A 27,925-nucleotide genomic window follows, 5' to 3' on the forward strand; every position below is an offset into this window, starting at 1 on the left:
ATAGAATAATTAAAAATATAACCAAATCCATGTTTTCCAGGATGCTTGATTGGAAAGAGCAAAGAGATAGCACTAGAGGGAAAGCAGACAAATTAAACAATAAAGAAAAACTATAAATATTTGTTAGTATTTTTCAGGTAAAAAAATCAGCCAGGAGAATATCATCTTGCAGAAGACTGGAGCCTTGAACTTCTTGGCAATTCATTTTTTAAAAGTTTCTAGGTATGTTTTTAAGAAACTCTGAAGATTATAGTAACAGGTTGTTATCAGGGTGGTATAAATGACAACTCTTATTTTATTGCCTTTAACACACTAGTGACCTGTATTTTATTTCAGGCATAGGATGAAGTTGAAACCAGCCAGCTCCAATTTCAACTGGCTGCAGATTTCTTCAACTGGCTCCAAATTTCTTTATCTTAAGTATTTGGAGTATTTAAGTATTTAAGCATCACTGGTCTAAGTTAAGGAGACTTATATGAAAAAGGAAAAAAAGTCTATGGAAACACTTATTTCATTTAGCAAAAATAAAGCTAAAAATTTTTTCATTCCTTTAAAAATCAATTTGACTGGAGGTATCTTTTTTCTTTCTTTCTTTTTTTTCTTTTTTTCAAAGTAGGTGTTGGACATGGAGCCCAAATGAGGGCTTGGACCCATGACCCTTAATCAAGACCTGAGCGAGATCAAGAGTCAGCCATTTAACCAACTGGGCCACCCAGGTGACCCATTTTTAAATGACTATAAGCCATGGGAATATACAACATGTACTTTTTCTCATGAGGTTGGTCCCTGTCACCCTCTTCAAAGTAGTTCTCCTTCCCAGTGGCTATTAGGAATGGAACCCAATTCTCTATTTTGAAAATTAGGATGAGAGTTTAGAAAAATGGATTTCAAGCTGAGGCACATAAGCTTCCTATCCCCATTCAAGATGCACCCTTTAATTTTACTCTTTCTGGTATCCCACATACCTAAGCAGTATCTAGTACCTAACAGAGATAAATATGTATAAATCAATCAGTGAGTGAAAGGTTAAAGTTTAAAATGATTTTGCCCATATCCTTCCACCATCTCCCTCTCAAGAACTTCCCTTGAAAGGATGTTCTTTTACTTCCCGAGGACCATACAATGAAGAAAAGTGGTAAAAAGGGTATGACTTAGAAATGTTTGATAAAATGGCACATGTCTTTTTTGTATTCTTAGAACTTAGTTGGCATTCTTAGGACTTTGCTAAGGTGTCTTGGAGGAGGAACTCAGGGATTATTTTTTCAGGACCAGTAGATATGTATGGACCACCCGTTGGGTGCTGGGCACTGAGGGTGGGAGCAAGGAATGCAGTGTAAACAGGACACGTTAAGTTCCCTGCCCTAGGTTCAGTTTCTACATCACCAAGGGTATTCCCTGCAAGAATGAATCCTTTTAAGTTTGGTCTAGCCAGATGTTTCTGTACTCCCCATCCCTCCTTTTTTCCCCTTTCACCTACCATTTTTTATATTGAGATATAATCATGATATCAACAAACTATACATTTTTTAGTGTACAACTTGATAAATCTTATATATGCCTACAACCAGGATACAATCACCACAGTCAAGATAATGGACATGTCCATAACCCTCCCCCAAAGCTTCCTTTTATGCCCCTTAGTAACCCAACTATCCCTCCCCTTGCCTAGTCCCCTGTACCCAGGCAATAACAATCTACAGTGCTGCTACTTAAGTTAGTTTGTATTATCTACAATTTTATATAAATGGAATCCTCTAGTATATCTGGATTCTTTCATGCAGCAGAATTATTTTGAGATTAACCCATGTTGCATATATCAATAGTTTATCTTTTTAAATTGCAGGATAGTATTCTATCATATGGATATATAACAATTTTTTTAAAATTTATTCAGCTGTTGTGGAACATTTAGGTTGTTTCCCATTTTTGGCTATTACATATAAAGCTGCTGTCTTTTGGAAACTAGTTCCTCAAAAAGCTAAACATAATTACCATACAACCCAACATTCCACTCCTACTTATTTGCCCAAGAGAGATATAAACCTGTGTCCACACAGATTCTTATGCATGATTGTTCACAGAAGCATTATTCATAATAGCCAACAAAATGGAAACAACCTAAATATGCATCCCCTGATGAATGGATAAATAAAATGTGATATATTCATAACAATGAAATCCTATTAAGCAATAAAAAGGAATGAATGACTGATACACACTACAACTTTGAAAGCATTATGCTAAAAGAAGCCAGACACAGAAGGCTATGTATTGTAGGATTCCATTTATATGAAATATCCAAAATAGACAAATTCACAGAGACAGAAAATAGAGTAGTAGTTGCCAAGGACAATTATTCCAGCACTGTTTGTTTAAAAGACTAAATTGCCTTTGCATCTTGGACAAAAGTCAGTTGACCATTGTGAGTCTGTTTATTCTTTTCCTTTCATCTGTTTGTCTGTCTAGATTACTATTACCATTACTATTACCATTCTGCCTTCCTACCAGCAATTTATTAGAATTCTAGTTGTTCCACATCCTTACAGCACTTGGTATTGTCAGTTTTTTCTTTTAATTAGCTATTATAGTAAGTGTGTAGTGGTATCTCATGTTTTTAATTTGCAGTAAAATTGGGTGCAGTAAAATTCTTTTTCTAACTGATTCTCCTATCGTTTAAAAAAATTTAATTTTCCCTTGTTTCCTAAAAAATAACTACCTCAGGTGTGTACCATGGCCTTCTTGTTGTGTTTTTGTGCATTTTTAAGTAAGAAGCAAGCTTGTAATTGCCATAAGTTTGCCTCAGAATATTAGAAGGCATTGGCTTGAGTTCAGGACAAAACTTTGGAGTCACCTTGACTTTCTCTTTCTCTCACACCCCACATCTGATGTCATTAAATCTTAACAGCTTTACCACTAAAACATCTAGAATTCAGTTTCTCACCACCACTCCACCGTCTTCTCTAATTCCATCTTCTGTAATAACTTCCTAACTGGTGTCACTCCTTTTACCCCAGCCCAACCTACCTCAAATTGCAATACACCTGCCAGAGTGATCCTTTGCACAGTAAAGTTTGATCTCCTCACTCTTCTGCTCAAAACATGTCAGAGCCTTGCCAATTCATTAAAAGTCAAAGCCAAAATTCTTGTTATGGCCTAGGAGACCATGATCTGGCTGCTATGGCTATTTTCATTTGTTCTTTCCTCTTCTCTTACTTATATCCAGCCGATAGGCCTGCTTGCCCCTACCTTGCTGTTCTTATGAATTAAATACTTTATTGGGGGTTTCTTACTTCATACTTTACCTATTTTCTTCAGTTCGTAATATAAATAGAACGTTTCCTTCCATCACTGTACCTAAAAAGGCATGAACACAAACTTATACACAAACCACCCTTTCTCTCATTTTATTTTTTTCTTTTTTTCCTTCCTCCTCCCCGTTCTGCTTTTACCTTTTTCGTAGTGCTAGTTAACAGGTTACATACAGGAATTCTTTAGTAATAGCTAGTACATTCAGTGCTCACCGTGTTTTAAGCGTTGTATATATTTTACTTAATCCTCATAAGTGCACCGAGGTAAGCACTTTATTATTCTTATTTTTCCAAGAAGCTGATACACGGATGTTAAGCAGTTTCCCCAAATCACACTCCATCAAATGGTACAGCCGGGATTCCATCCCTAGGAGTTCTACTCTGGAGGCCAAGCTGTCAAACGCCATCCAGGACTGCCTTTCTTAGTTACTTTGAGATGCTTGTGTCCTGCGCACCCGCTGGAACGTAAGCCGCAAGCGGGAGCTTCTTTTGCAAACTAAGTTATCCCCCGCGCAGAGAACACTGCCTGCCAGCAGGTCCCTCAATAAACGCTGAAAAGTGGGATAAATTTTTAACCCGAAAAAAATTGTCAGGCCCAGCAAATAACTTAAAACCCCGAAGGCTCTTCGTACTGCCAAGTTCCAAGGCTCTGTGGCTGGGGTGAGCAACAGCAGAGGTGCCGTGCGGTGCAGCCCGAGAGCAGGCTGGCAGAGGGGCTGTGGCTGCAAAAGAACAACTATTTGAGCACAGCTTTCGTTGGCCGAACTAGCTTAAGATATCATTAAGGAGGTGAAGTAAGGCGTGAACTCACGCGAAGGACAAATACGTGACACCATGCTAAAGGCTAGAAGCAAATTGCGATACCAGGGCCGTCTCCCGGCTGAGCGCGTCCGAGAGACCCGCCCAAGTGCGCGCGCTCACTGTCCAGTACGCGGTGGGATTGGCTCTCTGGCCCTGCCTATCTCGGTGGCCCCGCCCCGCAGGGTAACCCGGAAGCGGTTGTGAGGCCACCCCGCGGACTACGGCTCTCTTTCCGGTTGGCGTGGTTTTGTGAGCGGGGCGACTGCCGTACCCGGGCCTGCAACATGAGCGTCCCGGCGTTCATCGACATCAGTGAGGAAGATCAGGTGTGCTCCCAGGCAGCGAGTGCCTCCAGGACGGGGTTGGGGGAGACTCAGGGGTATGAAGGGTTGAGCCAGGGCCAGACGGGCGGCACGCCGCCCCGCGGAGCCCGCTCCGGGGCTGAGAGCCGCCGCTCACTTCCCACACAAGACAGTAGGGAGGGAGGCCGGCCGTGAGACGATGCGCGGCGCTGATTTCTGGCTTGGAGTTGGGGTAGCCCGCCGACCGTTGTTTCCAACGCGTGGACCGAGGTTTTAAGGCCAGCTTCCTGGTTGGCGTCGGGACTCTTCCAGTCTGTGTCACTTCTGACGACACTACTTTTTGACTGGGAATGGTGCCTGCTTCCGTCTCCCAGACGCAGCCACATCCGGAGTGGGAGGTGGCGAGTCTTTAGACGGCGTCGGCAGTCTAGGAAAAAAATTATTTTATAGTAGAGCTGGTTTTATTTTGTGATCACAGAGGCAAAGGTGACCCTAATTTAAACGGAGTCCATACTTCATATTTTTACTTGTACGAGAGTGAGAGTTCTGCAGTCTGAAGTAGAACGTCAGTTTCACCCTCATGCTTTGAGGCATACGTGTGGTGAACCATCGTAATGTTTTTAAATTTTTTTATTTCGGGCTTGGTCTTTGGTATGCACGGCGGATACTTCTAATTTTTCCCATAACAAAAGTTTAACAAAAGTTTAAAAAGTTGATGGGAGTTAAACCCGAAATTATTTTCTCTAAGTTTATTTTGTAGAACGGAAAACTATATTCTGTGAAGGTGTTTTATATTTTTTGCTACCCCACTAACATGGAAATTTGGTTTCTATAGAGTTGAAAACATTGCTATTCTAAGGTGACTCTTAGAATTACAGGTGTTGATTTTTACTCCCCATGGTAGAAGTGCAGATCCTCAGTCCTGAAGTACTAAGAAGGGAAAGAAAGGAAGGCGATGGGGGGCCCTAGGGGAGAAGATAAGGCTAGGGAAGGAGTTGAGCACATTGGAAAGGAAAATGGGGGGGGGAGCATATATGATTATTAATGAAATCATGTTACTAACAAATTGACTATTGGATTACCCCAAAAAAGTATTTGATTTTAACATAGGAAAGAATTTGTAGATAAAGGTAGTTCTTGTTGATGGTCTTATTTTAGTTTTAAAGATAAGTTAGTTTCATTTCTAGTTAGGTTATGCTACTTTTGTAATACATCAGTTTGATATCAGCCATTCCTTTCAGGTAGATATGTGATTGCCTCAGAATTTCAACTTTGGTCAGATTTTGTGTTTGAGTAGCCTAGGAATTGGGAGTTCAGAATTTTTTCTTTTCCTTTACTTGTCCTACTCTACAACTGCTTGCAGCCAGTGAGGATGACAGATAAAAACAATAAAATGCTCTTTGATATGGTGATGGTGGTTTCACGAAATCTAGTTTATAATACCAACTCATAGGTGAAGTTACTGTGTTGTTATCTGAAAGGATAGGGCCATCAGATATACAAATTTAACATATCTGTTGTGGGTAGCCAAACATGTTTGTGGGTCTAGAAAATGTGATACCTGTGCATTTACTAATGGTATCCTTTCATCTCCCCGCTTAAGTTTTTATTTTATCTTAAATACCATCTGCATTGATGTTTGGCTGCCATAAATACCAACCCCTCAAAAGGGCACCTTCCTGAATATTATATATATGTTTTAGAGTATAAAATGTCTGAATACCTGGATGTGACATTGTAGTTACAGGTCCCAGGGTGCATTCTGATTCAGATTTGTAGTTTGCATTCTAAAAGAAATAGTCATAAAGTAGATCCAATTTGAAAAGTATTATATTCAACACAGTCAAAGGCATCATTTTTTATCTTTGCGTTTCCCAGAATGCTTGTCTCATATAGGTTCTCAAACATTTTATTAACAAATGATTACCTTCGTGAACGGCAAATGTCTCTAACTTTTTAAATTGGCTATATTATGTATAGTTGAGAATAATAAAATTTCATTTCTTTAAAACAGGTTGAATTTACCAGGTCAGATTAATTCTCCTCCACACGCAACCCCCTCATAAGCACTTTAGATATATATTAGAAGTTTTTGTGTGTACTGGAAGTTCAGCGGCAGTAGGTGGTAGGAGAGAAATTCTGAAGGTGATCCACGTGGGTCATACTGGGTTTGTGTAGCCACTTGGTTTTGTAGAGGAAAACCTGTGGCTCCTGTAGTATGTGAGGGGGACTGAGGAAGGAGAGAGGCACTTCAGCATAGTAATTTGAAGTCATTAAGTATAGTATTTACTTCTTATTTTTCCAAAAAAAAGAATGGTTTGGTATCTTGAATTTTGGCATTGTCAGTTTTAGAAGTGTATGGCAATCTTATTTGATTCAACAGGCTGCTGAGCTTCGAGCTTATCTGAAATCTAAAGGAGCTGAAATTTCAGAAGAGAACTCAGAAGGTGGACTTCATGTAGATTTAGCTCAAATTATTGAGGCCTGTGATGTGTGTCTGAAGGAAGATGATAAAGGTTTGTTTTTAATTTTTTTGTAATGTTTCTTATTAATCAGAAAGGATCTACTTTGAAATTTTCCTGTAAAGTATATTTGTCTTGGACTTGTTAAGCCCTGTTGTCTTTTAATCTTAATCTTTGCACATACTTTCAGGTTATTCTAATCTGTTATACCTGTGAAGTAAGCCTATTTTGAGAAAACATCTTTTTTAAGAGCTAATGTTTTTTGAGTGTTAAGTGCATACACTCAATACTGGTGATTTCAGAATGAACTGAAGAAAAGTGAAGCTCTTCTTTCCTTTTCATAGTTTTACATTAATACCAAATGGGATATAATTTCCAGTAATCTAAAGACAGTTAATTATTTGGCTGATGCCCTATTTATTGACATAAAATGGGAAATTTTGAAAATTGGGGGTCCTTAGTTAAGGTTTGAGATTAAATTTGGTTTGTAGTTAATAACTTACAGTCAGAAAGCAATGGCCCAGCCAGGAAGTTGAACACTTTCATTTCTTAGTAATTTCCTATTTATATATAAATGTTTTCTTCACTTGGGAAAGCATTTTAGCTTGACCAAAGGAGTAACTTCCAGACAATTGAATATCTTGCCAGTAAAAATTGTAACCATATATATAGACATGTATATCAGTCTTCTGTTTTACAGGTTGGAAACCAAATCTTAGATAATAATTTCCTTTTTCTTTAATAAAATGTACAGTGTTTTCTGGATGTTAGCTGTATAACAGAATTAGTTTCATGGAATTCATGTATAATATATTTTTAGCCTAATGCCCACCATTGAAGGAAAAGTTTCCTCTGGTGAAACTGTTTTGTAGTAGGTAGATTACATCTTCCTAAAGTATATTAACTTTAATGGTCTTTGATGTATTAAAGCACTGGAAATATATATTTAGTTAGACACATTAAGTATGATAGTATCACTCTTGTGTTATCCATACATGTGTAGATGTTGAAAGTGTGATGAACAGCGTGGTATCTCTCCTATTGATCCTGGAACCGGACAAGCAAGAAGCTCTGATTGAAAGCCTGTGTGAAAAGCTGGTCAAATTTCGGGAGGGTGAACGCCCATCTCTGAGACTGCAGTTGTAAGTTAAGAACTGAAAGAGGCTCGGTTTTTCAAGAAGCTCTTTTTATGTTGCTGTCATTTAATGGTTAAAAGCAAGAATTACAGAACTTGACTGTCACCTGTGGCTCTGACTGGTTGTGTTACCTTGGATAGGTCATTTAACCTTTCTGCACTCCATTTGCCTCCTTGTAATGTGAAGTTATTAATGGTGTCTCAGGTTTGTTGTGAGAGCAGATAATCTCAACTTAATCATCATAGTTACACATCTGAAACACTTTTATTATTTTTTTTGTTAACCAGGCTAAGCAACCTTTTCCATGGGATGGATAAGAATACTCCTGTAAGATATACAGTATATTGCAGCCTCATTAAAGTGGCAGCATCTTGTGGGGCCATCCAGTATATTCCAACTGAGCTGGATCAAGTGAGTTACTATGTGGAATACTTGTTCTGCTTATAAAAAGTGCAGACTGTATTATAATTAAAATAGCAAATATATATGTTCTAAATGTTACCTTTTAAATGATGAAACTATGTTCAGCTATGCCACTAAATTCCCTCCTTTTGTCAATCCTGTAGGTTAGAAAATGGATTTCTGATTGGAACCTCACCACTGAAAAAAAACACACCCTTTTAAGGCTCCTTTATGAGGCACTTGTGGATTGTAAGAAAAGGTATTCAGAATTAACGTACTAACTTAAAACTTCACAGGCAATATAAGTAGTTGAGGCTGTTTTTAAAAACAAGTGAGCTAAGTGATTTTGCTCTGTTTTGTTCTTCACAGAGTTGCTGTAAATGTATTTCTGTAAATTTCACCGACTAAGTTAAACATTACTACAAAGTTTAAAATAGTTTTCCCCATCTTTAAATGTTTTTAAAAGCAAGACTTGCTTTTGTTCAAAAAATGGTACAACTGTTCATCTGAAAGCTCTGTGTAACTTTAGATTAAGTTATTTAATGATGCTTTGATGTCTTAGTATGAGATAGTGCTACCACTTTTGTTTGGTGATAGTGAGGGACTATTAGTCAAAGTTTCCACAATCAGCCTTTTATATAAACAGTGCCCCCAAGATCAAATTTTGCAATAGACTTTACTAAATGAGTACCTATTGAGCTTCTGCAAGGTCTTGGGTTTCTAAGGTTTGTAATTCACCCTAGCAAACTTCTAGCAAACCTAAAATACTTACTCTGTATACCCAATTTTAGGATGCTTACCAAATCGTAGGTTTGGCTCAGTTTTCAGAACTTGTGTTAAATGATAATCTTACCTTTTTGACCTAGCTTTTCAATTTTTCTTTTCACATAATGGTTAAATACTTTTAAAAAAAGAAAAGGTAAACAGTCTTCCTTTAGTTTTATTGTTGCACAATTTTTATACTGGCTTATAGTACTGGGTATTTAATGTATTAGGGTCAACAAGGTTAATATGTTTCTAGTAAGTAATGTAAACTTTTTGCAACTATTTACATTTAACAAAAGAGAAAATTTTTGTTATTAAAATTGGAACGTTTTATCAGAAAAGAGAAGTAAGGGATATGCACTAATAGCCTATTTCATTCTGATCAGTGGCTACCACCTATTATAAATCAGCAGACTTATGATGGCATTCTAGCCAGTAGTCAGTAAAGTGTTAAGAGTAGATAGTTTATAACAAAGACCATTTCAAATGGAGAGAGCATTAAAAGCTGTTAGAGAAAGAATCCTTATTTTCATTCATACTTCAGAAGGGCAGGCTGTGCATCTAGACTACTGGATTTCAAGTCTTGGCTCTCCTGCTTGTTGTATGACGAAATAACTTAACCATCTCTGTAACTGTTTTCAGTTTCAGAGTGGAAATAATAGTAATACTTCTCTCATAGGGCTGCTGAAAAGATAATAATGTTCATCTACTTTTTTTTTTTTTTTTAAGATTTTATTTATTCACTTGACAGAGATCACAAGTAGGCAGAGAGGCAGGCAGAGAGAGGAGGAAGCAGGCTCTCTGCTGAGCAGAGAGCCCGATGCAGGGCTCGGTCCCAGGACCCTGGGATCATGACCTGAGCCGAAGGCATAGGCTTAACCCACTGAGCCACCCAGGCGCCCCTATTCATCTACTTTTTAACAGTGGTTTCATTATTGGGACAGCACTCAGTAAAAGATATTCTTACAACCCTTTTCATTTTTCAAGCTCACCTTTAAAAAATTAGTCTTTTTTCTGATAGAGCAATTTAAAATGATGAGTGTTATGGTTTCCGTCTGAATGTCTAGTGCTTATCAGAGATGAGGAGTACTTACTGGATGCTCTCTGTAATTGCTGTTTAGTGGTCTAGTATGTAGAAGGGAAGTGACTTATTCTAAGGAGTTCCAAATCTAATTTTCAGAGAAATTGAAATAGAATATCAGTACCCATTTAAGCTCTACTAGACATGTCCTAATGTTAACATACTAGAAAACACCTGAAGTATTTGGCACAGATGATCACTTTTTCCTTCTTGAAACACATTCTTCGGTTGGTTTTTGGGGCCTCCATCCCTCCCTGTCATTGAAGTGTAGTTGACATACAGTACATTAATTTCAGGTGTACAACATAGTGATTCTACATTTACCTACAAGGGGCTCCCCTCTCTCCCTCTCTCTCTCTAAAGGTTTATTTGAGAGAGCAAGAGCATGCATGAATCACAGTGGGGGGTGGGCAGAGGGAGCGAATCTTCAAGCAGACTCTGCTGAGTGCGGAGCCTCATGCCAGGCTCCATCTTAAGACTGGTGAGATCATGACCTGAGCTGAAATCAAGAATCAGACGCTTAACTGAGCACCACCCTGGTGCTCATAAGTTCTTCTCTTCATTCACAGCTTATTTGTGGGTTCCTTCTCTCAACATTAGGATAACTTATTCCTGGGATGACTTCTGCTCAGTTACATTTATTCCGTATGCACTTTGTTTGTTTGTTTGTTTGTTTGTTTGCTATGATTTTGGGTGAGGCTGAGTACCAAATGCAAGATCGTTTTTTTATTGCTAAGTTGTTAAAGTTCAGTACAAGATACTTCACATCCCTGTCCTCACCTACTAAAATGCCAGTGGTGCTTCCCAGTCATTCAAACAGCTGCAGCAGCTCCTATGCACTTAAAAATGCTCTGGAGGGCACCTGGTTGAGAGCCACTGCTGCCTGAGTGCTGTCATTCAGTCATATGCCTTTAAGTACTATTTACATGCTAGTGGTTTTCACGTGTTTATCTCCTGTATTTCTCTTCTGAACTCCACAAATACCTAGCTATTCCTGTTGAACATCTCTGTTTACTCAAAAGACATTGCCTACAACAACTGCAAAAATGAACCTTTTTTCTTTCTAAATCTGGGTTTTTTTTTTTGTTTTTTTTTTTTTTTTTTACCGTCTCCAACTCAGGAAATGCCATTTCTTTGCTTCTAGTTACTCAAAACCCAAAATTGGGGTTCCTTTGTGGTTCCTGTTTTTGTCTTATACTTCATATCTAATCCAATATCAGATCCTGACAGCTCTGATAAATCTAAAGTCAGTCAAGTTTCTCACTACTTCGGATGCTACCTTGTGGTCTAAGCTACCATTATTTCTTATTTAGATTTTTGAAGTAGCCTCTTAAATGGTCCGTGTTTGGGACAGCCAGTTCTTAATATAGCTGCCAGAAAATTCTGTTTAACATGGAAGATCAGGCTATGTTTTCCTTCTCTTCAGAACCCTCCAGTGGCTTCTTCGGGAGGCCAAACAAGCTTTAGAATCTTAGTACTGGCCCTTCTGTGTGGAACACACTTCTCCCAGGTAGCCATGTGGCACCCTTCGGCTTCTTCAGATCTATTCTCTTGTTATTTCATCAGAAAGTACTTCTCTGCCCAGCTGTGTATATAACAATATCTCCCCTACACCCTTGCATTGGTTTTGTTTCTCTCATCCCTATTTCATCATTTCCTCCTTGGACTTCTTACTAACAGACTTAATATATTTTAATGTTTATTATCTGTCCCCATTAGAATGTAAGTTCATGAGGGCAGGGACTTTATTACTCAAACAGTGTCTGACATGTGGTAGGCACTCCATATTTGTTAAATGAATGACTGTTTATGAAATATGTTGCAAAAGCAGTGGCTACAAAAGCAGAGATGTACAAAAGCACATGAAGTGGTAGTTTATGGAACTAGAGTGATTAACTCTAGTTAATGATTAATCTCTAACTAGAGATTAAAAAATGTTAAAACACCTTGAAGGTATAAGATCCCTGGTTTTTTTTTTCGCCCCATTTCTGATGTTACAGAATTAGTTTCCAGTATTCAAGTGTTGGTTCCTTCATTTCTAAGAATAGGTGCAATCCTGTGATCACTCCACAGTTCCTGTTTTCCTCCACCTCTTAGCACCGTGTGACTATAGAAACTTCTTTTGACTTATATGATACCTTTCCCTGTTTTTCTCCAACCTCTGTGGCAGTTCGTTCTCAGACAGCCTTTGTAAATTATTCTCTCTGTTCCGTTAAATACTACTATTACTCAAGATTTTGTCCTAGGACCCTTTTTTCACTCTCCGCCTGGGGTCATCTCATCTATTCCCATGGCTTTTGTCATCTACTGAATGGACATCCATGTCTTTTTTTTTTTTTTTTTTTTTAAGTTTTATTTATTTGACACAGAACACACAGGGAGAAGCAGGCTCCCCACTGAGCAGAGAGCCTGATGCAGGGCTCCATCCCAGGACCCCAGGATCATGACCTAAGCCAAAGGCAGCCGAATAACTGAGCCACCCAGGCACCCTTACATCCATGTCTTGAACACAGGCTTCTCTTCTGTGCATTGGAGCTTTGTGTTCAGCCGCTTTCTACCTTTTTCTGCATGTTTCCACTCAGGTATGGCACACAGCTGCCTCAAACTCAGTGTGACCAAAATGAATTGGTCATTTTCTCTCTCTCAGTCTCTTTGTTCCTAAGTGAGACATCTTGAAGTGTAATCAATTTTTCTCCAGTCTGCAATCATAATGATTTTGTGAAATACAAGTTTCAGCAAATTTTTCTTGAGGATATAATGCAAAATTCATAGCATGTAAGACCTGACACAGACTCCCAGGTTACCTACTGAGGTAGCTTGGGCTTGGAGAATGTGATGATAATCATGCCATTTTTGTGTGACATGTTGATGGACTACAAAAACTGCTTTGTTTAATGGATATTCCCTCCCTCTGTTTCCTCCCAGCACACAAACCTTTCCTCTTGGTTATCACACCCAGGATGTGGTGAACTTGTGTCCGCTGTAAGAGCACCCTGCTCTTTCCCAGTCTAGACCAGGGGCTGGCACCTTTTTGTATGGTCCTCGAGCTAAAAGTGGTTTTCTCTGTTTTAAATGGTTAAGAAAGAAAATCAAAGGGAGCATGACATATGAACATTATATGAAATTCAAATTTCAGTGTCCATAAAATTTTATTGAAACAGTCATACTTAACTCTTTTATGTATTGTCTATGGCTACTTTTGCCAAGACTAGAGTAGTTGCAGCAGAGACCACTGTGGCCTACAAACCTAAAGTACTTCCTGGCTGACTCTTCACAGAAAGTTTGCCTGCCCTTGGTCTAGATGACCTACACTCAACTTCATTTCTCTGCCTAAAGCACTACTCTCATGGTGAGGTTAAATGCCTCTCTCCTACAGCACCTTCTGCTTTTATCATGGCATAAAACAGCCACAGAGGTTTGTGAGGTTGTACATTCAGTGAAGGCTAGGAACCTTAATCTGTCAACTATTGTGCATGCCCAGGGTATTTGGTGCATTATGGGCCCTGGATGAATAAATGCTGCCCAACCTAAGAAAGGTAGAAGAGGATGGCTATTTTATTCAAATAAACAAGTTGCTGTCACGTTGCTGATTTAAATTTTAAGATTGGTTTTTGCCCAGTACACGTAAAATGTAATTTTTTTTCCTGCTTCTGAATTACAATTCTGAGATGCATTTTGCCCTTTTAGTAAGAATGCTTGTATCTATGGGTCCCCTCCTTCATTATTTTACTTATGTTGGTGGTTAATGAGTGCAAATCATGTAACATTTTTTTTGAGCCTTGATTGTATGTCAGACACTGTGCACTTTAAATGAAATTTTTTATCTGGTATTTGTGAATTCAGGTCTCTAGCTTATAAGATACATTAGGTTGAAATATATTGTGGTTGCTAAAACTGGAAAATGAAATGCACCTGTGTTTGTAGAGGATCTCAAGATAATTAACAATGAGTAAAACAGGTTTTCATTAAAATTTCTTCAGATTCTTACAGTTCTGTCACTATATATAAGATGCTGGTTACCACTTAACCACTTCTGTATTTACATTTGTATTTTTTTTTAAAGATCTATTTTATTTTATTTTTAAAGCTTTTATTTATTTATTTGTCAGAGAGAGAGCACAAGCAGGGGGACCAGCAGGCAGAGCAGGCAGAGGGAGAAGCAGGTTTCCCGCTGAGCTGAGTGAGAGCCCAATGCGGGACTCGATGCCTGCACCCTGGGATCATGACCTGAGCCTGAAGGCAAACACTAAACAGACTGAGCCACCCAGGCATCCCAAGATTGATTTATTTTAGAGCAAAAGTAGGGGAACAGGGAGGGAGAATCTCGGGCTGAGTCCTCATTGAGCATGGAGCCTGTCACGGGTCTTGATTCTACGACCCCAAGATCACCACCTGAACTAAAACCAAGAGTCAGACACTGCGCCACTGAGGCACCCCTACATGTGTGTATTTTAATAAACCTTAGTTTGTAGAAGTTTTTTTTTTTTTTTTTTAATATTTTATTTATTTATTTGAGAGAGAGACAGTGAGAGAGCATGAGCGAGGAGAAGGTCAGAGGGAGAAGCAGGCTCCCCATGGAGCTGGGAGCCTGATGCGGGACTCGATCCCGGGACTCCGAGACCATGACCTGAGCCGAAGGCAGTCGTCCAACCAACTGAGCCACCCAGGCGTCCCTAGAAGTTTTTAAAATACCATTTAATTTTTTAAAATAAATTCTACAGCTCCTACTACAGCCAGTTCTTAATATAGCTGCCAGAAAGTTCTGTTTAATGTGGAAGATCAGATTATGTTTTCCTTCTGTTTTGCCCAAGTTGAATTGAATATAATATAACTGTCCAATGATTCTTCAGTTTAAAGGAAGAAATAAAGGGTAAAGATAAACATTTTCTGAGACCTCAAATTGAATGAATACATTTTGTGCTTTTTACTACAACTGAAATTGATCATCTGCATAATTTTAAGGATAATTTAATTGGAAGAATATTTTTAGTAGAGTTACTTAAATACATGGCGTGGGCTCAACTTTGGCCATGCTATTCTAATAATTTCTAGAACACAAAACTTTTTCCCACCTAAGTCCTCTGTACTTGGTCTTCCCTTTGCCCAGAAGTTACCCAGCCTTCACCTCCAACACTTTTTATGGCCAATTATTTTATTTTACATCCTTTATATTTTCATCTTCTATGTCATTCCTTTAAAGAGAGGCTTTCCCTGTGTACTCCCTATCTCTGCTTGTGTTACTCTTTTACATCACTATTTGTTTCTTTCATGGCACGCACTTATGGTGGGATTTTTTTTATCACTTTATTTTTTCATCATAATAAGTACTCTAATCCCCATTCCCTGTTTCACCCATCCCAACCCCCCACCTCCCTCTGATAACCATCAGTTTATTCTTGGGTTGAGAGAATGTTTCTTGGTTTGTCTCCCCCCACCCCCCACCTTTGCTTTCTTTCTTAAATTCTGCATATGAGTGAGATCATATGGTATTTGTCTTTCTGTGACTGACTGACTTATTTAGTATTCTTTAGTTCTATCCATGTTGCAAATGCCAAGTGTTTTTTTTTTTATGGCTAAATAATATTCTCCTGTGTTTGTATATATATACACACACACGTATATTTATCTTTATCCATTCATTTATTCATGGACACTTGGGCTGCTTCCACAGTTTGGCTATTGTAAATAATGCTGCTGTAAACACAGGAGCACGTGTATCCCTTTGAATACAAACAGGCTGTGCCAGTTTGCATTCCCACCAGCAGTGCACAGGGCTTCGCCAACACTTGTTTCCTGTGTTTGATTAGCCATTCTGACAGGTGTGAGGTAACATCTCATTGCAATTTTGATTTTCATTTCTCTGATGATGAATAACATTGAGCATCTTTTCATGTGTCTGTTGGACATCACCCATTTTTTAATTGGATTATTTGTTCTTTGTGTGTTCGAGTTGTATTAGTTCTTCATATATTTTGAATCCTAACCCTTTATCAGATATATCATTTGCAGATATCTTCTCCCACTCTGTAGGTTGCCTTTAGTTTTGTTAATTTTTTCCTTTGCTGTGCAGAAACTTTTTATTTATGATGTAGTTCCAGTAGTTCATTTTGCTTTTGTTTCCCTTGCTTTGGGAGACAGAGCTTAAAATACATTGCTACATCTGATGTCAGAGAAATTAATGCCTGTGGTCCCTTCTAGGATTTTTATGGTTTCAGGTCTTAACATTTGGATCTTTAATCCATTTTGATTTTATTTTTGTGTAAAGTCCAGTTTCATTCTTTTGCTTGTAGCTGTCCAGTTTTTCTAGCACCATTTGTTTTTACGCATTGGATATTCTTTTCTCCTTTGTCAAAGATTAATCAACCATGTAATTGTGGGTTTATTTCTGGGTTTTCTCTTCTATTCCATTGATCTATGTGTCTGTTAAGTACCATACTATTTTAACCATCTCTTCATGTTGTAATATGAAATCTGGAATTGTGAAACTTCTGGCTTTTTCTTTTTCAAGATTGCTTTGGCTGTTTTGTGTGTGTGTGTGTGTGTGGTTCATTCAAATTTTAGAATTGTTCTAGTTCTGTGAAAAATGCTGTTAGTATTTTGATAGGAATTGCATTAAATGTGTTGTAATAGGAATTGCATTAAATGTGTCAATTCTTCTGGGGTAGTGTAGACATTTTAACAGTGTTCTTCCAACCCATGAGCATGTAAATGTCTTTTCATTTCTTTGTGTTATCTTGAATTTCTTTTATCGGTGTTTTATCATTTTCAGAGTAGAGGTCTTTCACCTCTTCGGGTAAATTTATTCCTAGTCATTTTGTCATTTTTTTGTGTGATTGTAAATGAGATTGTTTTCTTAATTTCTCTTTCTGTTGCATCACTGTTAGTGTATAGGAATACAGCACATTTTTGTACATTAATTTTGTATCCTGTGAATTTACTAATTTCATTATCAGTTCTAGTAGTTTTTTGGTAGAGTCTTTTGGGTTTTCTGTATATAGTATCTTGTCATCTGCAAATAATGAAAGTTTTGCTTCTTTACCAGTTTGGATGCCTTTTATTTTTTGTCTTTTATTTATTATTTTGTCTAATTGCTGTGTCTAGGAGTTCAGTATTGTGTTGAATAAAAGTGGTGAGAGTGGACATCCTTATCTTCTTCCTGGCCTCAGGGGAAAAGCGCTCAGTTTTTCGCCATTGAGTATTTTGTTGGCTGTGGGTTATTTATTTGTATAAGGCCTTGTTTATGTTCAGGTATGTTCCCTCCAGATCTGCTTTGCAGAGGGTTTTATCACAAATGGATATTATAGGGGCACCTGGGTGGCTCAGTTGGTTAAGCGTCTGCCTTTGGCGCAGGTCATAATCCCAGGGTCCTGGGATCGAGACTCACATTGGTCCCCTTGCTCAGCAGGGAGCCTGCATCTCCCTCTGCCTGCTGCTCTCTCTGCTTGTGCTCAAACTCTTTCTCTTTCTGACAAATAAATAAAATCTTAAAAAAGAAAAATTAATAGGAAATTAACTTTTAAAAAAATGGATGTTGTACTTTGCCATCTGCTTTTTCTTCATCTATTCAAATGATCGTATGGTCCTTATCCTTTCTGTTATTGGTGTGATATATCACACTGATTGCTTTGTGAATATTGAACCACTCTTGCATCTGTGGAATAAATTCCATTTGATCACGAAATATGATTTTCTTAATGTATTGTTGGATTTGGTTTGCTAATATTTTGTTGAGGACTTTTGCATCTATGTTCATGAGAGATATTGGCCTGTTGTTCTTTTTTGTGACGTCTTTATGTGGTTTTGGTATCAGGCCTTACAGAATGAATTTGGAAGTTTTCCTTTTCTATTTTTTGGAGTAGCTTGACAAAAATTGGTATTAACTCTTCTTTAAGTGTTCTGTAGAATTTGCCTACAAAGCCATCTGCTCTTGGACTTTGTTATTTTTGAGAGTTTCTAAATTACTGGTGCAAGTTCATTGCTGGTAATTGGTCTGTTCAAACTACATATTTCTTCCTGCTTTAGTTTTGGTAGGTTATAGGTTTCTAGGAATTTACCTATTTCTTCTGACTTGTCCAGTTTGTCTGTATGTAGGTTTTCATAATACTCTGTTAAAATTGTTTATTTCTGTGGTGTTGGTTGTTACTTTTCTTCTTAGTGATTTTGAGACACCTCTCTTTTTTTCTTAATGTATTTTGCTAAAGATTTATCAATCTTATTGATCTTTTTCAGAGAATGAGCTCCTGGTTTCATTAATTTGTTCTGTTGGCTTTTTTTAGTTTTTATATTATTTATTTCAGTTCTGATCTTTATTATTTCCTTCCTTTTGCTGGATTTGGGTATTAAATTCTTTTTCCAGGTCCTTTAGGTATAAGGTTAGGTGGTTCATTTGCAATTTTCTTGCTTCTTGAGAGTTGGTCTGTATTGCTATAAACTTCCCTCTTACTGCACTTTTGCTGCATCCCATAGATTTTGGACCGTTGTGTTTTCATTTTCACTTGTTTCCATGTAATTTTTGATTTCCTCTTTGATTTCTTGGTTGACCGAGTCATTGCTTAGGAGCATGATATTTAACCTCCATGTGCTAAGCTTTTCTTAGATTTCTTTTTCTTATTGTTGATTTCTGGTTTCATAGCATTGTGTTCAGAAAAAAAATGTATGGTATGACTTTGGGTTTTGTTTTTTGGTTTTTGTTTTTTTTAATTTGTTGAGACCTGTTTTGTGGCCTAATATGTGATCTATTATGGAGAATGTTTTTTGTGTACTTGAAAAGAATGTATTCTGTTTTAGGTTGGAATGTTCTGAATATAGCTGTTAAATCCTTGTGGTCCAGTGTGTCATTCAAAGCCACTGTTTCTGGGATGCCTGGGTGGCTCAGTTGGTTAAGCAGCTGCCTTCGGCTCAGGTCATGATCCCAGCGTCCTGGGATCGAGTCCCACATCGGGCTCCTTGCTCGGCAGGGAGCCTGCTTCTCCCTCTGCCTCTGCCTGCCATTCTGTCTGCCTGTGCTTGCTCTCTGCCCCCCTCTCTCTCTGATAAATAAAATCTTTAAAAAAAAAAAAAAAAAAAAAAAAGCCACTGTTTCTTTATCAATTTTCTGTTTGATCTATCCATTGATGTAAATGGGGTGTTGAAGTCCCCACTATTATTATACTACTATTGATTTTTTTTTATGTTATTAACTGTTTTATATTTGGGTACTCCCATATTGGGTGCATAAATATTTACAGTTGTTAAATCCTCTTGTTGGATTGTCCCATTTATGATTATATAGTATTCCTCTTTGTCTCTTGTTACAGTTTGTGTTTTTAGGTCTATTTTGTCCAATATACGTATTGCTACCTAAGCTTCTTTTGACATCCCTTTGCACATTAAGTGCATTTTCTGGTCTGAAATGAGTCTTTTGTAGGCAGCATATAGTTGGGTCTTGTTTTGTTAATCCATTCAGTCACCCTCTTTCTTTTGATTGTTTAGTCTTTTCAACAGTCAGAGTAATTATTTATGTATATTTATTGCCAATTTGCTACTTTGTGATTGTTTCTGTAGATTTTCTCTGATCCCTGCTTTCTTTCACGGTTTGTTGGCTTCTAGTGATATACTTGGATTCCTTTCTCTTTCTTCTTTGCATATCTGTTACTGGTTTTTCATTTCTAGCCTCCATCATGCCATTTATTTGTTAGCTGTTACTTTTCCTTAGTTGTTGGTCTTTCCTACTAGAAGGAAAATTTGTGTGATTTTTCCCATAGAGCAGGACCATGTCTCTTGTTAACCATTGTATGTATCATCAACATGTAATGATATTCTGAAATTTCTAAAGCAACATTTCTTTTTAGTGATGCTGCTTCAAAGGTCATGGTGGAATTGCTAGGAAGTTACACAGAGGACAATGCTTCCCAGGCTCGAGTTGATGCCCACAGGTAATATTGAACATGTTGTCTTTCTGATGGGGGCTACCTGCAGCTTGGAGGTTGAGCTCCAGCAGAACTTAGGTTTGCATCTCCCAGCCCAGTGATCCCGAGCCATTTGATACTGTGTGCTCTCGGGTGATTCCAGTGTAGTTACTAAAACCCAGGGCTTGGTATTGGAATAACCATAGATTGTATGTGGAATAGCCACATCATACTTTCTGTTTGAGGTATTGCTGGTTTGGGTGTGATGACCCCAGCCTGAGAAGTAGAACCTAATTTCGGGTTGATTTTATCTTAATGTTAAAGTGTGTAGATGAGGAAAGGTTGGTAGCATGCTAATAGTTAGCCCATTGCTGATGAGAATAAGGGCTTCAAACAATCCTAAGTCTATTTAGTAACAATAATAATGGAATCAGTTTTTAAATCTGAGAAACAGAAATAACTTGTCTATAGGGTGTGGCTTTACAGGGACCTAGGTGTTGCTAGAAAGTGTAGTTTGTGGGAAAGATATTTAACTCTGAGGTAAGACTGTTTGCATTCAAATACTCCACCACTTAATTAGTACTTTCTGGGCAAGTTCTTTTTGGCGCCTGTTTCATCACTGATAAGAGGCATGATAACTAGTGTGTCAGGGTGTGTGACGTTAAGTGAGGTAATGCACGGAAAGCACTCTGTCTTGCACCTGGGAGGGTGCTGCTGCTGTTTTACTATTTCACTATTTTGGTCATGCTTTCTCTCCGCCTATGTTTTTGCTTACAACCACTTTATTATTATATTTTGTTAAAATAGATATAGCTGTTTTTTTGGCCTGTTTTAATCTCAATTCTGTAGCGCTTTTTTATGCTGTGTATATTAACTCTTAGATATTTTACTGAATTAAATATATTTTGCAATCTCTAAAAGTTGGTGAAAAGTTTCTGAATCTCAGGACTCTAAGCTTGTATTTTTGTTTTTTAATAAAGGTGTATTGTACGAGCATTGAAAGATCCAAATGCATTTCTTTTTGACCATCTTCTCACTTTAAAACCAGTCAAATTTTTGGAGGGCGAGCTTATTCATGATGTAAGTACTTTATCTTTAATGGGAAAAATGTTCTTTTTCCTTAATGTAACATATTGAAGCAGAACTCTTTGTATTAATGAACATGACTGTTAGATCTAGAAAGAGATCTAACATTTTGCTTGATTTTTTTTAATATCAAGAACAGAATGAAATTTAGGACCAGCCTTTTTTTCCAGTCACTGAATGTACCTGTTCTTTTTCCCTTTGCTTCATCTCCATACTTGCCTGACTATTACGGACATAAGTAATAGGAATTTCTTTTTATATGCAGTGTCAGGTAGCCCATTAGAAGATAAATCTGTTATTTAAGAACACATGAACACACTTCTCAAGTATAAGTATAAATACATTTTGGATTAGTTTCCATCTGCATTGTGCTGTTCCCACCGTCTTTCAGGGTAGCTTACTTAGAGTTCACTGTACTTTAGAGTTCACTGTATTTACTGATTCTTCATCTAAATGAGTCTTAATGAAAGCAAATGGTTTGGATGGTAATTTGATCAAACAGATTGCTATTTCTACACTAAAAGAAGCATTGAGAGTTTTATTGCTGAGAATTAATGTCTTAAAAATACGTTGAGTATAAATCTTGATTCTGTATTGAATAATTTATCTTTATTTTTCTATCTATAGCTTTTAACCATTTTTGTGAGTGCTAAACTGGCATCATATGTCAAGTTCTATCAGAATAATAAAGACTTCATTGATTCACTTGGTAAGTTTTGGAGTTTATTCTTTGTGGGGGTATAAAGAAAGATGGGAACATGTTCTTCAAGAACTCTCATGTACTATAAAATCCAGCAAATAGGACTTTGGCCTTTTGTTTAGATTATCCTAACCAGTGAAATATGATAAAACAAGAACAAACAGTGAACAGTTTAAAAGATTATTCAGAATGAACTGGAAATCAGAAACAAGGAGGAGGTAGCATTTGTAGCATTTGTGGTAGAAAGAGCATGAAACTAGGAGTTAGAAAACCTAAGCCTTTTTTTTTCTCTCTATAAGAAGGTTGTTGGACTTTGGGCCCTCCTATGAGGTCTACTAGACCATGCTTCTTTGAGGTCAAGTTCTAGCAAGAAGCAGGTGTTGGAGCAGATTCAGATAGAAGTAGTACCACTGATACATGTGTTTTTAAATTGTGGAATGGAGGATGGAGCAGAAAAGGCAACTTAAAGGATCACCATTACCTTGATCACGGTGGTGACTTTTAGAAGTACTTATTTTAACAGCTGACAAAATTTGATGACTTACAGCTACTTTATTATTTAAAATAGAATTATTTGTTTATAAAAGACCCTTATTCTTTATATTTTTGGTAATGTTTAAAAAAGAAGCCATAGTTACATAATTGAAACAAGTGGGTTTTTTCCCCCTGTAACATATTTTATTCTTAGTACACACTTCCTCCTTGATATTAACAAATTCTAGAAGTATATGTATTGTTAAGCAAATCTAAGTGAAGCTGTGGGTAGAATTAGAAATCGAATTACATGATGGGAGAAACTTTCTTTACTACAGTTTGTTGAAGACAGCATAGTCTGAGCTTTATATGATTTTCATCTTTGAATTTTTTTCTAGAGAATCAGAGCTCTGCGTTTGCCAAACTGAATTTAATCTCATCCTCATTGAGCAAATTCCATATATATTCAGTATTTAATTTCCTTCAGCATGTTTTTAACATACTGAAATTACAAAAGAGAAAAATTAGAAAATCTGTAGTTGAACAGATTTAAATTGATCTAAAATCACCAGGTTTTTTTGGAGACTAAAGTCAACTATGAAACTGAGGTACTTTGTTTTTCTGCTAGGCAATAATCAAAACATCTTAGTGGTTTGTTATATTTTCCATGTTAATACTGAATTGTTAGTCTCATGGTTTGAGATATAGGTGAAGGAACTCATTTATAATCTATTTTGATTATACTTATTATCCTCAATTTGGCAATCATTAATTCCTATCATATGTATATTTTGTGCAGCCATTGGAATTGGGGAAGATTAAATTATTCTGAACATAATAAGGCATTTGAAATATACCAAGATAAAGTAGATGCAAGTGTGTTTGTGTAGAATGCTTTGCCAGGTGCACTAGACCCAGAAAACCACATTCTGTCCCAGTTAATTTGTTTTGTGGCATGAAGCTATGTGATGGAATGTTAATGTCAGCAACCTCTTTATTTACGCACCAAGGAAAAAGGAGTAGTAATTAACACTTTGACACTCCCCCATTGATGTGTAATTGACTGTTTCAAAGGAGCACTGGTTCATAAGCTATTGCATGCATTAAAATTACGTTTTCTATATTGCAGCATTTTAAGACGGGTCAGTGACAATGCAGAAATTGCTCAATGATGCACATTTTTTTATTACTGCATTAAGGTTTTGACATATTAGTAATGAATAAATGTTTCCATAAAATTAGATTTTTTTTATAACTTTAAAATTGAAATATGACACGGAACACTGTGACTTCCTCTTTGAAGGTAATGTTCTAGTTTCATGAAACAAAGCACAGCTTTCTACAAGTCTTGAACTCATACTTCACTGGCTTAATAGTATTGATTTTGAGAACAAGTTCTAACATGCAGGTTTCCACATGTAAGATAGATAATGGTTTTACATAATCACTCTAGAAATAATCTTCATTTCTCTGATAAATTCTTAAATTTATGGTAAGCTTATAACTACACAAAGAGTAGCAGTAAAGTAGTATTTCGATTATATCTCAGAAACTTGAGGAGTGAGTATCATTTTATCGTACTAAAAGAGATGCCCAGAGAACTGGCAATGTTAGGGAATTTTCTTATATTTAAAAATATTGGGAAAAATCTTTAGTAGTTCTCTGTGATAGGAAAAACATAACGTTTCTAATTTATGGTGCCAACTGGGAGTCCAGTCCCTGTTTTGCCTTTAGTTTTCTTGAACATGTATGCAAATAAGCTATCTCTTATTAGAAAATTGTAAAAGATGCTTTTGGCAAAACATCTTATTAAATGTGTTTATATTTGATTTTACATGTATTGTTAACATTTATTACAATTGAAAGTCTGGTTACAAATGTCTAGATTCTACAGGTGGCATCACTTTATCAAAACACTTTGTTTTATTAACACTGACAACTTGGGCCAACAGTAAGCATTATCCTGTGTCAACTGAATTGCCCTAACATGTCTACATGTAATCTGGTGTTATACAGTTGCTACCTTCTTGCTTCAGAAAGTTAATCAGCATCTAATTTGCATTTGTTAATTAGGGTTAATGTGCACTAATTGATTTTTTGATGCTTGTAGATTTCCATTAAACCTAGTTAGCAATACTTACCTTAGATACCTCATTCATTTGAGTTATGATGATCATGTTTTTGTTGAATCTGTGCCAAATAGAAAGCCTGCATCATAATTACAGCTAATTAACAGATGATTATGCCCTGTATTAATGGGCTTCCCTTGTCTTCTGCTAATATGTGTTATAAATTTCAAGTTTATTTATGGAGTGCTTAGAACTTTTTTAACAATAGAAACTTGAGGCTCTTAATTATTAGAGGGTACATGATCAATCATTTGCTCAGTGTACATAATTTGAAATTTTAGAGAAAAGGAATATATAATTTTAGATTAATTTTAGAAACTTGTTTTTATAAGTTAGCATCAAGTCAAGTATATATGATACTGTGTTATAATTCAGTTTCCACTAGGAATTGGCAATAATTAGATATTTAGGATTTATAAATATTTGTGTGTATTACTAGTCATTTATAAGCAAATGTATTTTTTAGGCCTAGTACTGACACTTTGACTAATTAAGTCATTTAATCTCTTGGCTCTTCAGCTTTCTTATTTTTTAAAATGAAAGCATCAGGACTGGGTAATTTATTAGGTTTCCTTTTGGGTCTAATAGTTGTTTGTGATCTCAATAGTTGTTAACAGCATGCTTCACTAGAAGTTATAAGGCAAAATTGGAATTATTTATGCAGTTTTATACTTCAGGTATCACTCTTTATGGTACTATTTAATTTTATCTAGTAATCAGTGTAGCCTATAATTGCTAAGTGATAAACACACTTTTGACTTAACTTGTTAAATCCAGAGTGACCTGGGAAATGGAATGTTTTCATAACTGAATGTATATAAAAATATTTTAAGGCTTCGTGTGTACTAGTAATACTAACAGAACAAAAAGATAAGGAATCCTGTGTTTAAATGGAGAGCAAATAGTAAAAATAAGCTTAAATAATTAAATAAGAAATTTTTTAAAAGATTTTATTTATTTATTTGACAGAGAGAGACAGCTAGAGAGGGAACACAAGCAGGGGGAGTGGGTGAGCGAGAAGCAGGCTACCTGCTGAGCAGGGAGCCCTACGCAGGGCTCCATCCCAGGGATCATGACCCAAGCTGAAGGCAGCTGCTTCACGACTGAGCCACCGAGGCACCCCTAAAAATATTCTTATGAAATAAACTTTGTACATTTTATCTCCTATAATGTGTAACTATAAAAAATGTGAAATGTGCAGAAGTTCTAGGACTTAAGCAAAATACCATTTTATAGCCCATTCTTAACTTTAAACCTGTGACCTTTGGCACTATAGCTGTAAAGAAATGTAGATCTAGAAAAATAATTGTAATACTCCATAATTAACTATAGAGTGAGTTTATGGTTTGTAAATATAAGCAGCTTTGTCAGAATTACTCTTTAATGCTCAGTGACTTTTGACACAGGAGTTGTAATTGTGCAGATCTTTAACTAGTCTGGATGTTCATCAGACTTTACCACTGTGTTATTCAGGTCTACTACATGAACAGAATATGGCAAAAATGAGACTGCTTACTTTTATGGGAATGGCAGTGGAAAATAAAGAAATTTCTTTTGACACAATGCAGCAAGAACTTCAGATTGGAGCCGATGATGTTGAAGCATTTGTTATTGATGGTAAGACAATTAGACTGTTTTCATTTTTTTCCTAGAATTTCTCTCTCTTACCTTGTGAAATATAAGATTTTATATCTTGGGATCCCTGGCTCACTCAGACCTTACGACTCCTGATCTCAGGGTCATGAGTTCAAGCCCCATGTTCCGCATGGAGCCTGCTTAAGAAAACTAAAAAGATTTTGTATTTTGAAGTTGAGTTGTATTCTGACAAAGCTGGGTTCTTTTGTAGCAGATATGTATGTATAGACTTGTAGAGTATATTTTTAGTAGAATGAAGATTCAGTGGAAATACAAATTGCTCTGTGGTTTTTTGGTATTCTGTCCCTTGAAATCATACAGAGTAAAAGCCTTTAGACCGTATACCATAGTGGTTAAGAGCCGAGATTTTAGTATTAGACCTGGGTTTGAGGGCCAGGTCTTCCTTTGTGAAACAGTAGTGTAGGGAGTTAATATGTGGTTGGGAGGATTAAATGAATTAATGCAAGTAAAGCACTTTATTTAGCCCAGTGCCTGGCACATAGTAAATGATCTGTAAATATTAATCATAATCCATTTTTTATCATTGGCTAGAAACAGGACCTTTACCAACAATTACATTATAAAACGATTTAATTGTCACTCAGATTTTTCTCCTGGGCTTCTAAGTTTGGAAAGTTGGGAGAATTATCCAGTCAAGATTAACGTACAGAACTACTGACATGGTTTCTTTTTAATGCTGTAAGTCTCAAACTGTCCTATAAAGGAAATTGTTTTCTCCCGTATGGAATTGTAGGGGAGAACACTTAGAATACTTAATAAAAACTGTGATATTTAGTATAGATTCATCCAGCAAGCAGAGGACAAATGTGTGACCTTCCTCTTGGTTCCATCACACTGTTGCGTTTGTGACTAGATTCAGAGGGCTGGTTTATAAAATGATGTTTGAAAATTGTCAAGTTTATTGTGGTTTAGTTTTATATCTCAGCTGTTTTTCTTGGGGATTTTCCATATAACATATCATGTAAAATATCTTTTTTCAGCAGTAAGAACCAAAATGGTCTACTGCAAAATTGATCAGACCCAGAGGAAAGTGGTTGTCAGGTAAGACACACTTTAAGACTTTGCAGCATTTTGTAGAACAGTTTAGTTTGTTCTGATTATTTCACTTAAATGTTTAGAGAACCAAGGTGATGTTCTTAATCCATTGACTGTAGTTAAATAGTTGCTATTTATCATAATTTTATTAAAGTTCAGACTGAATGTGATTAGCTTATTTAATGAAAGAGTCCTATTTTCCAGCACATTTCATTTAATGGCTTAGCATTGGCTAGAATACTAATGACTTTTGTGTCTGGTTTATGTAGTTCAGGAAAGTAGAAGGTTTAGGATCAATTTGATAAAGATTTTTTTAAAATAATTTAGAATGATAAGAGAAGAATTAGAAGCTTAGGTCTTTCATGTGTATTTAACCTTGTTTTTAACTAGATACAAGTGTGTAGTATTGTAAAAGAATGCCAGAAGGATAAAAAGTTGACGAATAACTTTGTTTTTAATTTTTCAATTTTTAGTCATAGTACACATCGGACATTTGGAAAACAGCAGTGGCAACAACTGTATGACACACTAAATGCCTGGAAACAAAACTTGAACAAAGTGAAAAACAGCCTTTTGAGTCTTTCTGATACATGAATTTTTATGCTATATATAAAATTTTGTTGTTTTTGGAAAAAATCTAAATCATAGTAAAACAAATGGAAATTTGACTACAGTCTGGACATTTATGTCTTTAAGTTTAA

At 36.6% G+C, this 27,925-nt stretch overlaps 1 protein-coding gene across 1 annotated transcript; it reads left to right on the plus strand.

Moving 5' to 3' along the window:
• The first annotated feature begins 4,302 nt into the window (after positions 1–4,302).
• On the plus strand, positions 4,303–27,892 carry EIF3M (eukaryotic translation initiation factor 3 subunit M). Its single transcript, XM_032357600.1, has 11 exons — positions 4,303–4,435; positions 6,795–6,927; positions 7,877–8,015; positions 8,297–8,420; positions 8,576–8,670; positions 20,088–20,171; positions 21,125–21,224; positions 21,858–21,939; positions 26,007–26,150; positions 27,170–27,230; positions 27,698–27,892. The coding sequence occupies exons 1-11, from the start codon at positions 4,394–4,396 to the stop codon at positions 27,816–27,818; spliced, it is 1,125 nt and encodes a 374-aa protein (XP_032213491.1). The 5' UTR covers positions 4,303–4,393; the 3' UTR covers positions 27,819–27,892.
• The last annotated feature ends 33 nt before the right edge of the window (positions 27,893–27,925 follow it).

Source organism: Mustela erminea, chromosome 9 (genome assembly GCF_009829155.1).
Source record: "Mustela erminea isolate mMusErm1 chromosome 9, mMusErm1.Pri, whole genome shotgun sequence".
NCBI classification, from domain to species: domain Eukaryota; kingdom Metazoa; phylum Chordata; class Mammalia; order Carnivora; family Mustelidae; genus Mustela; species Mustela erminea.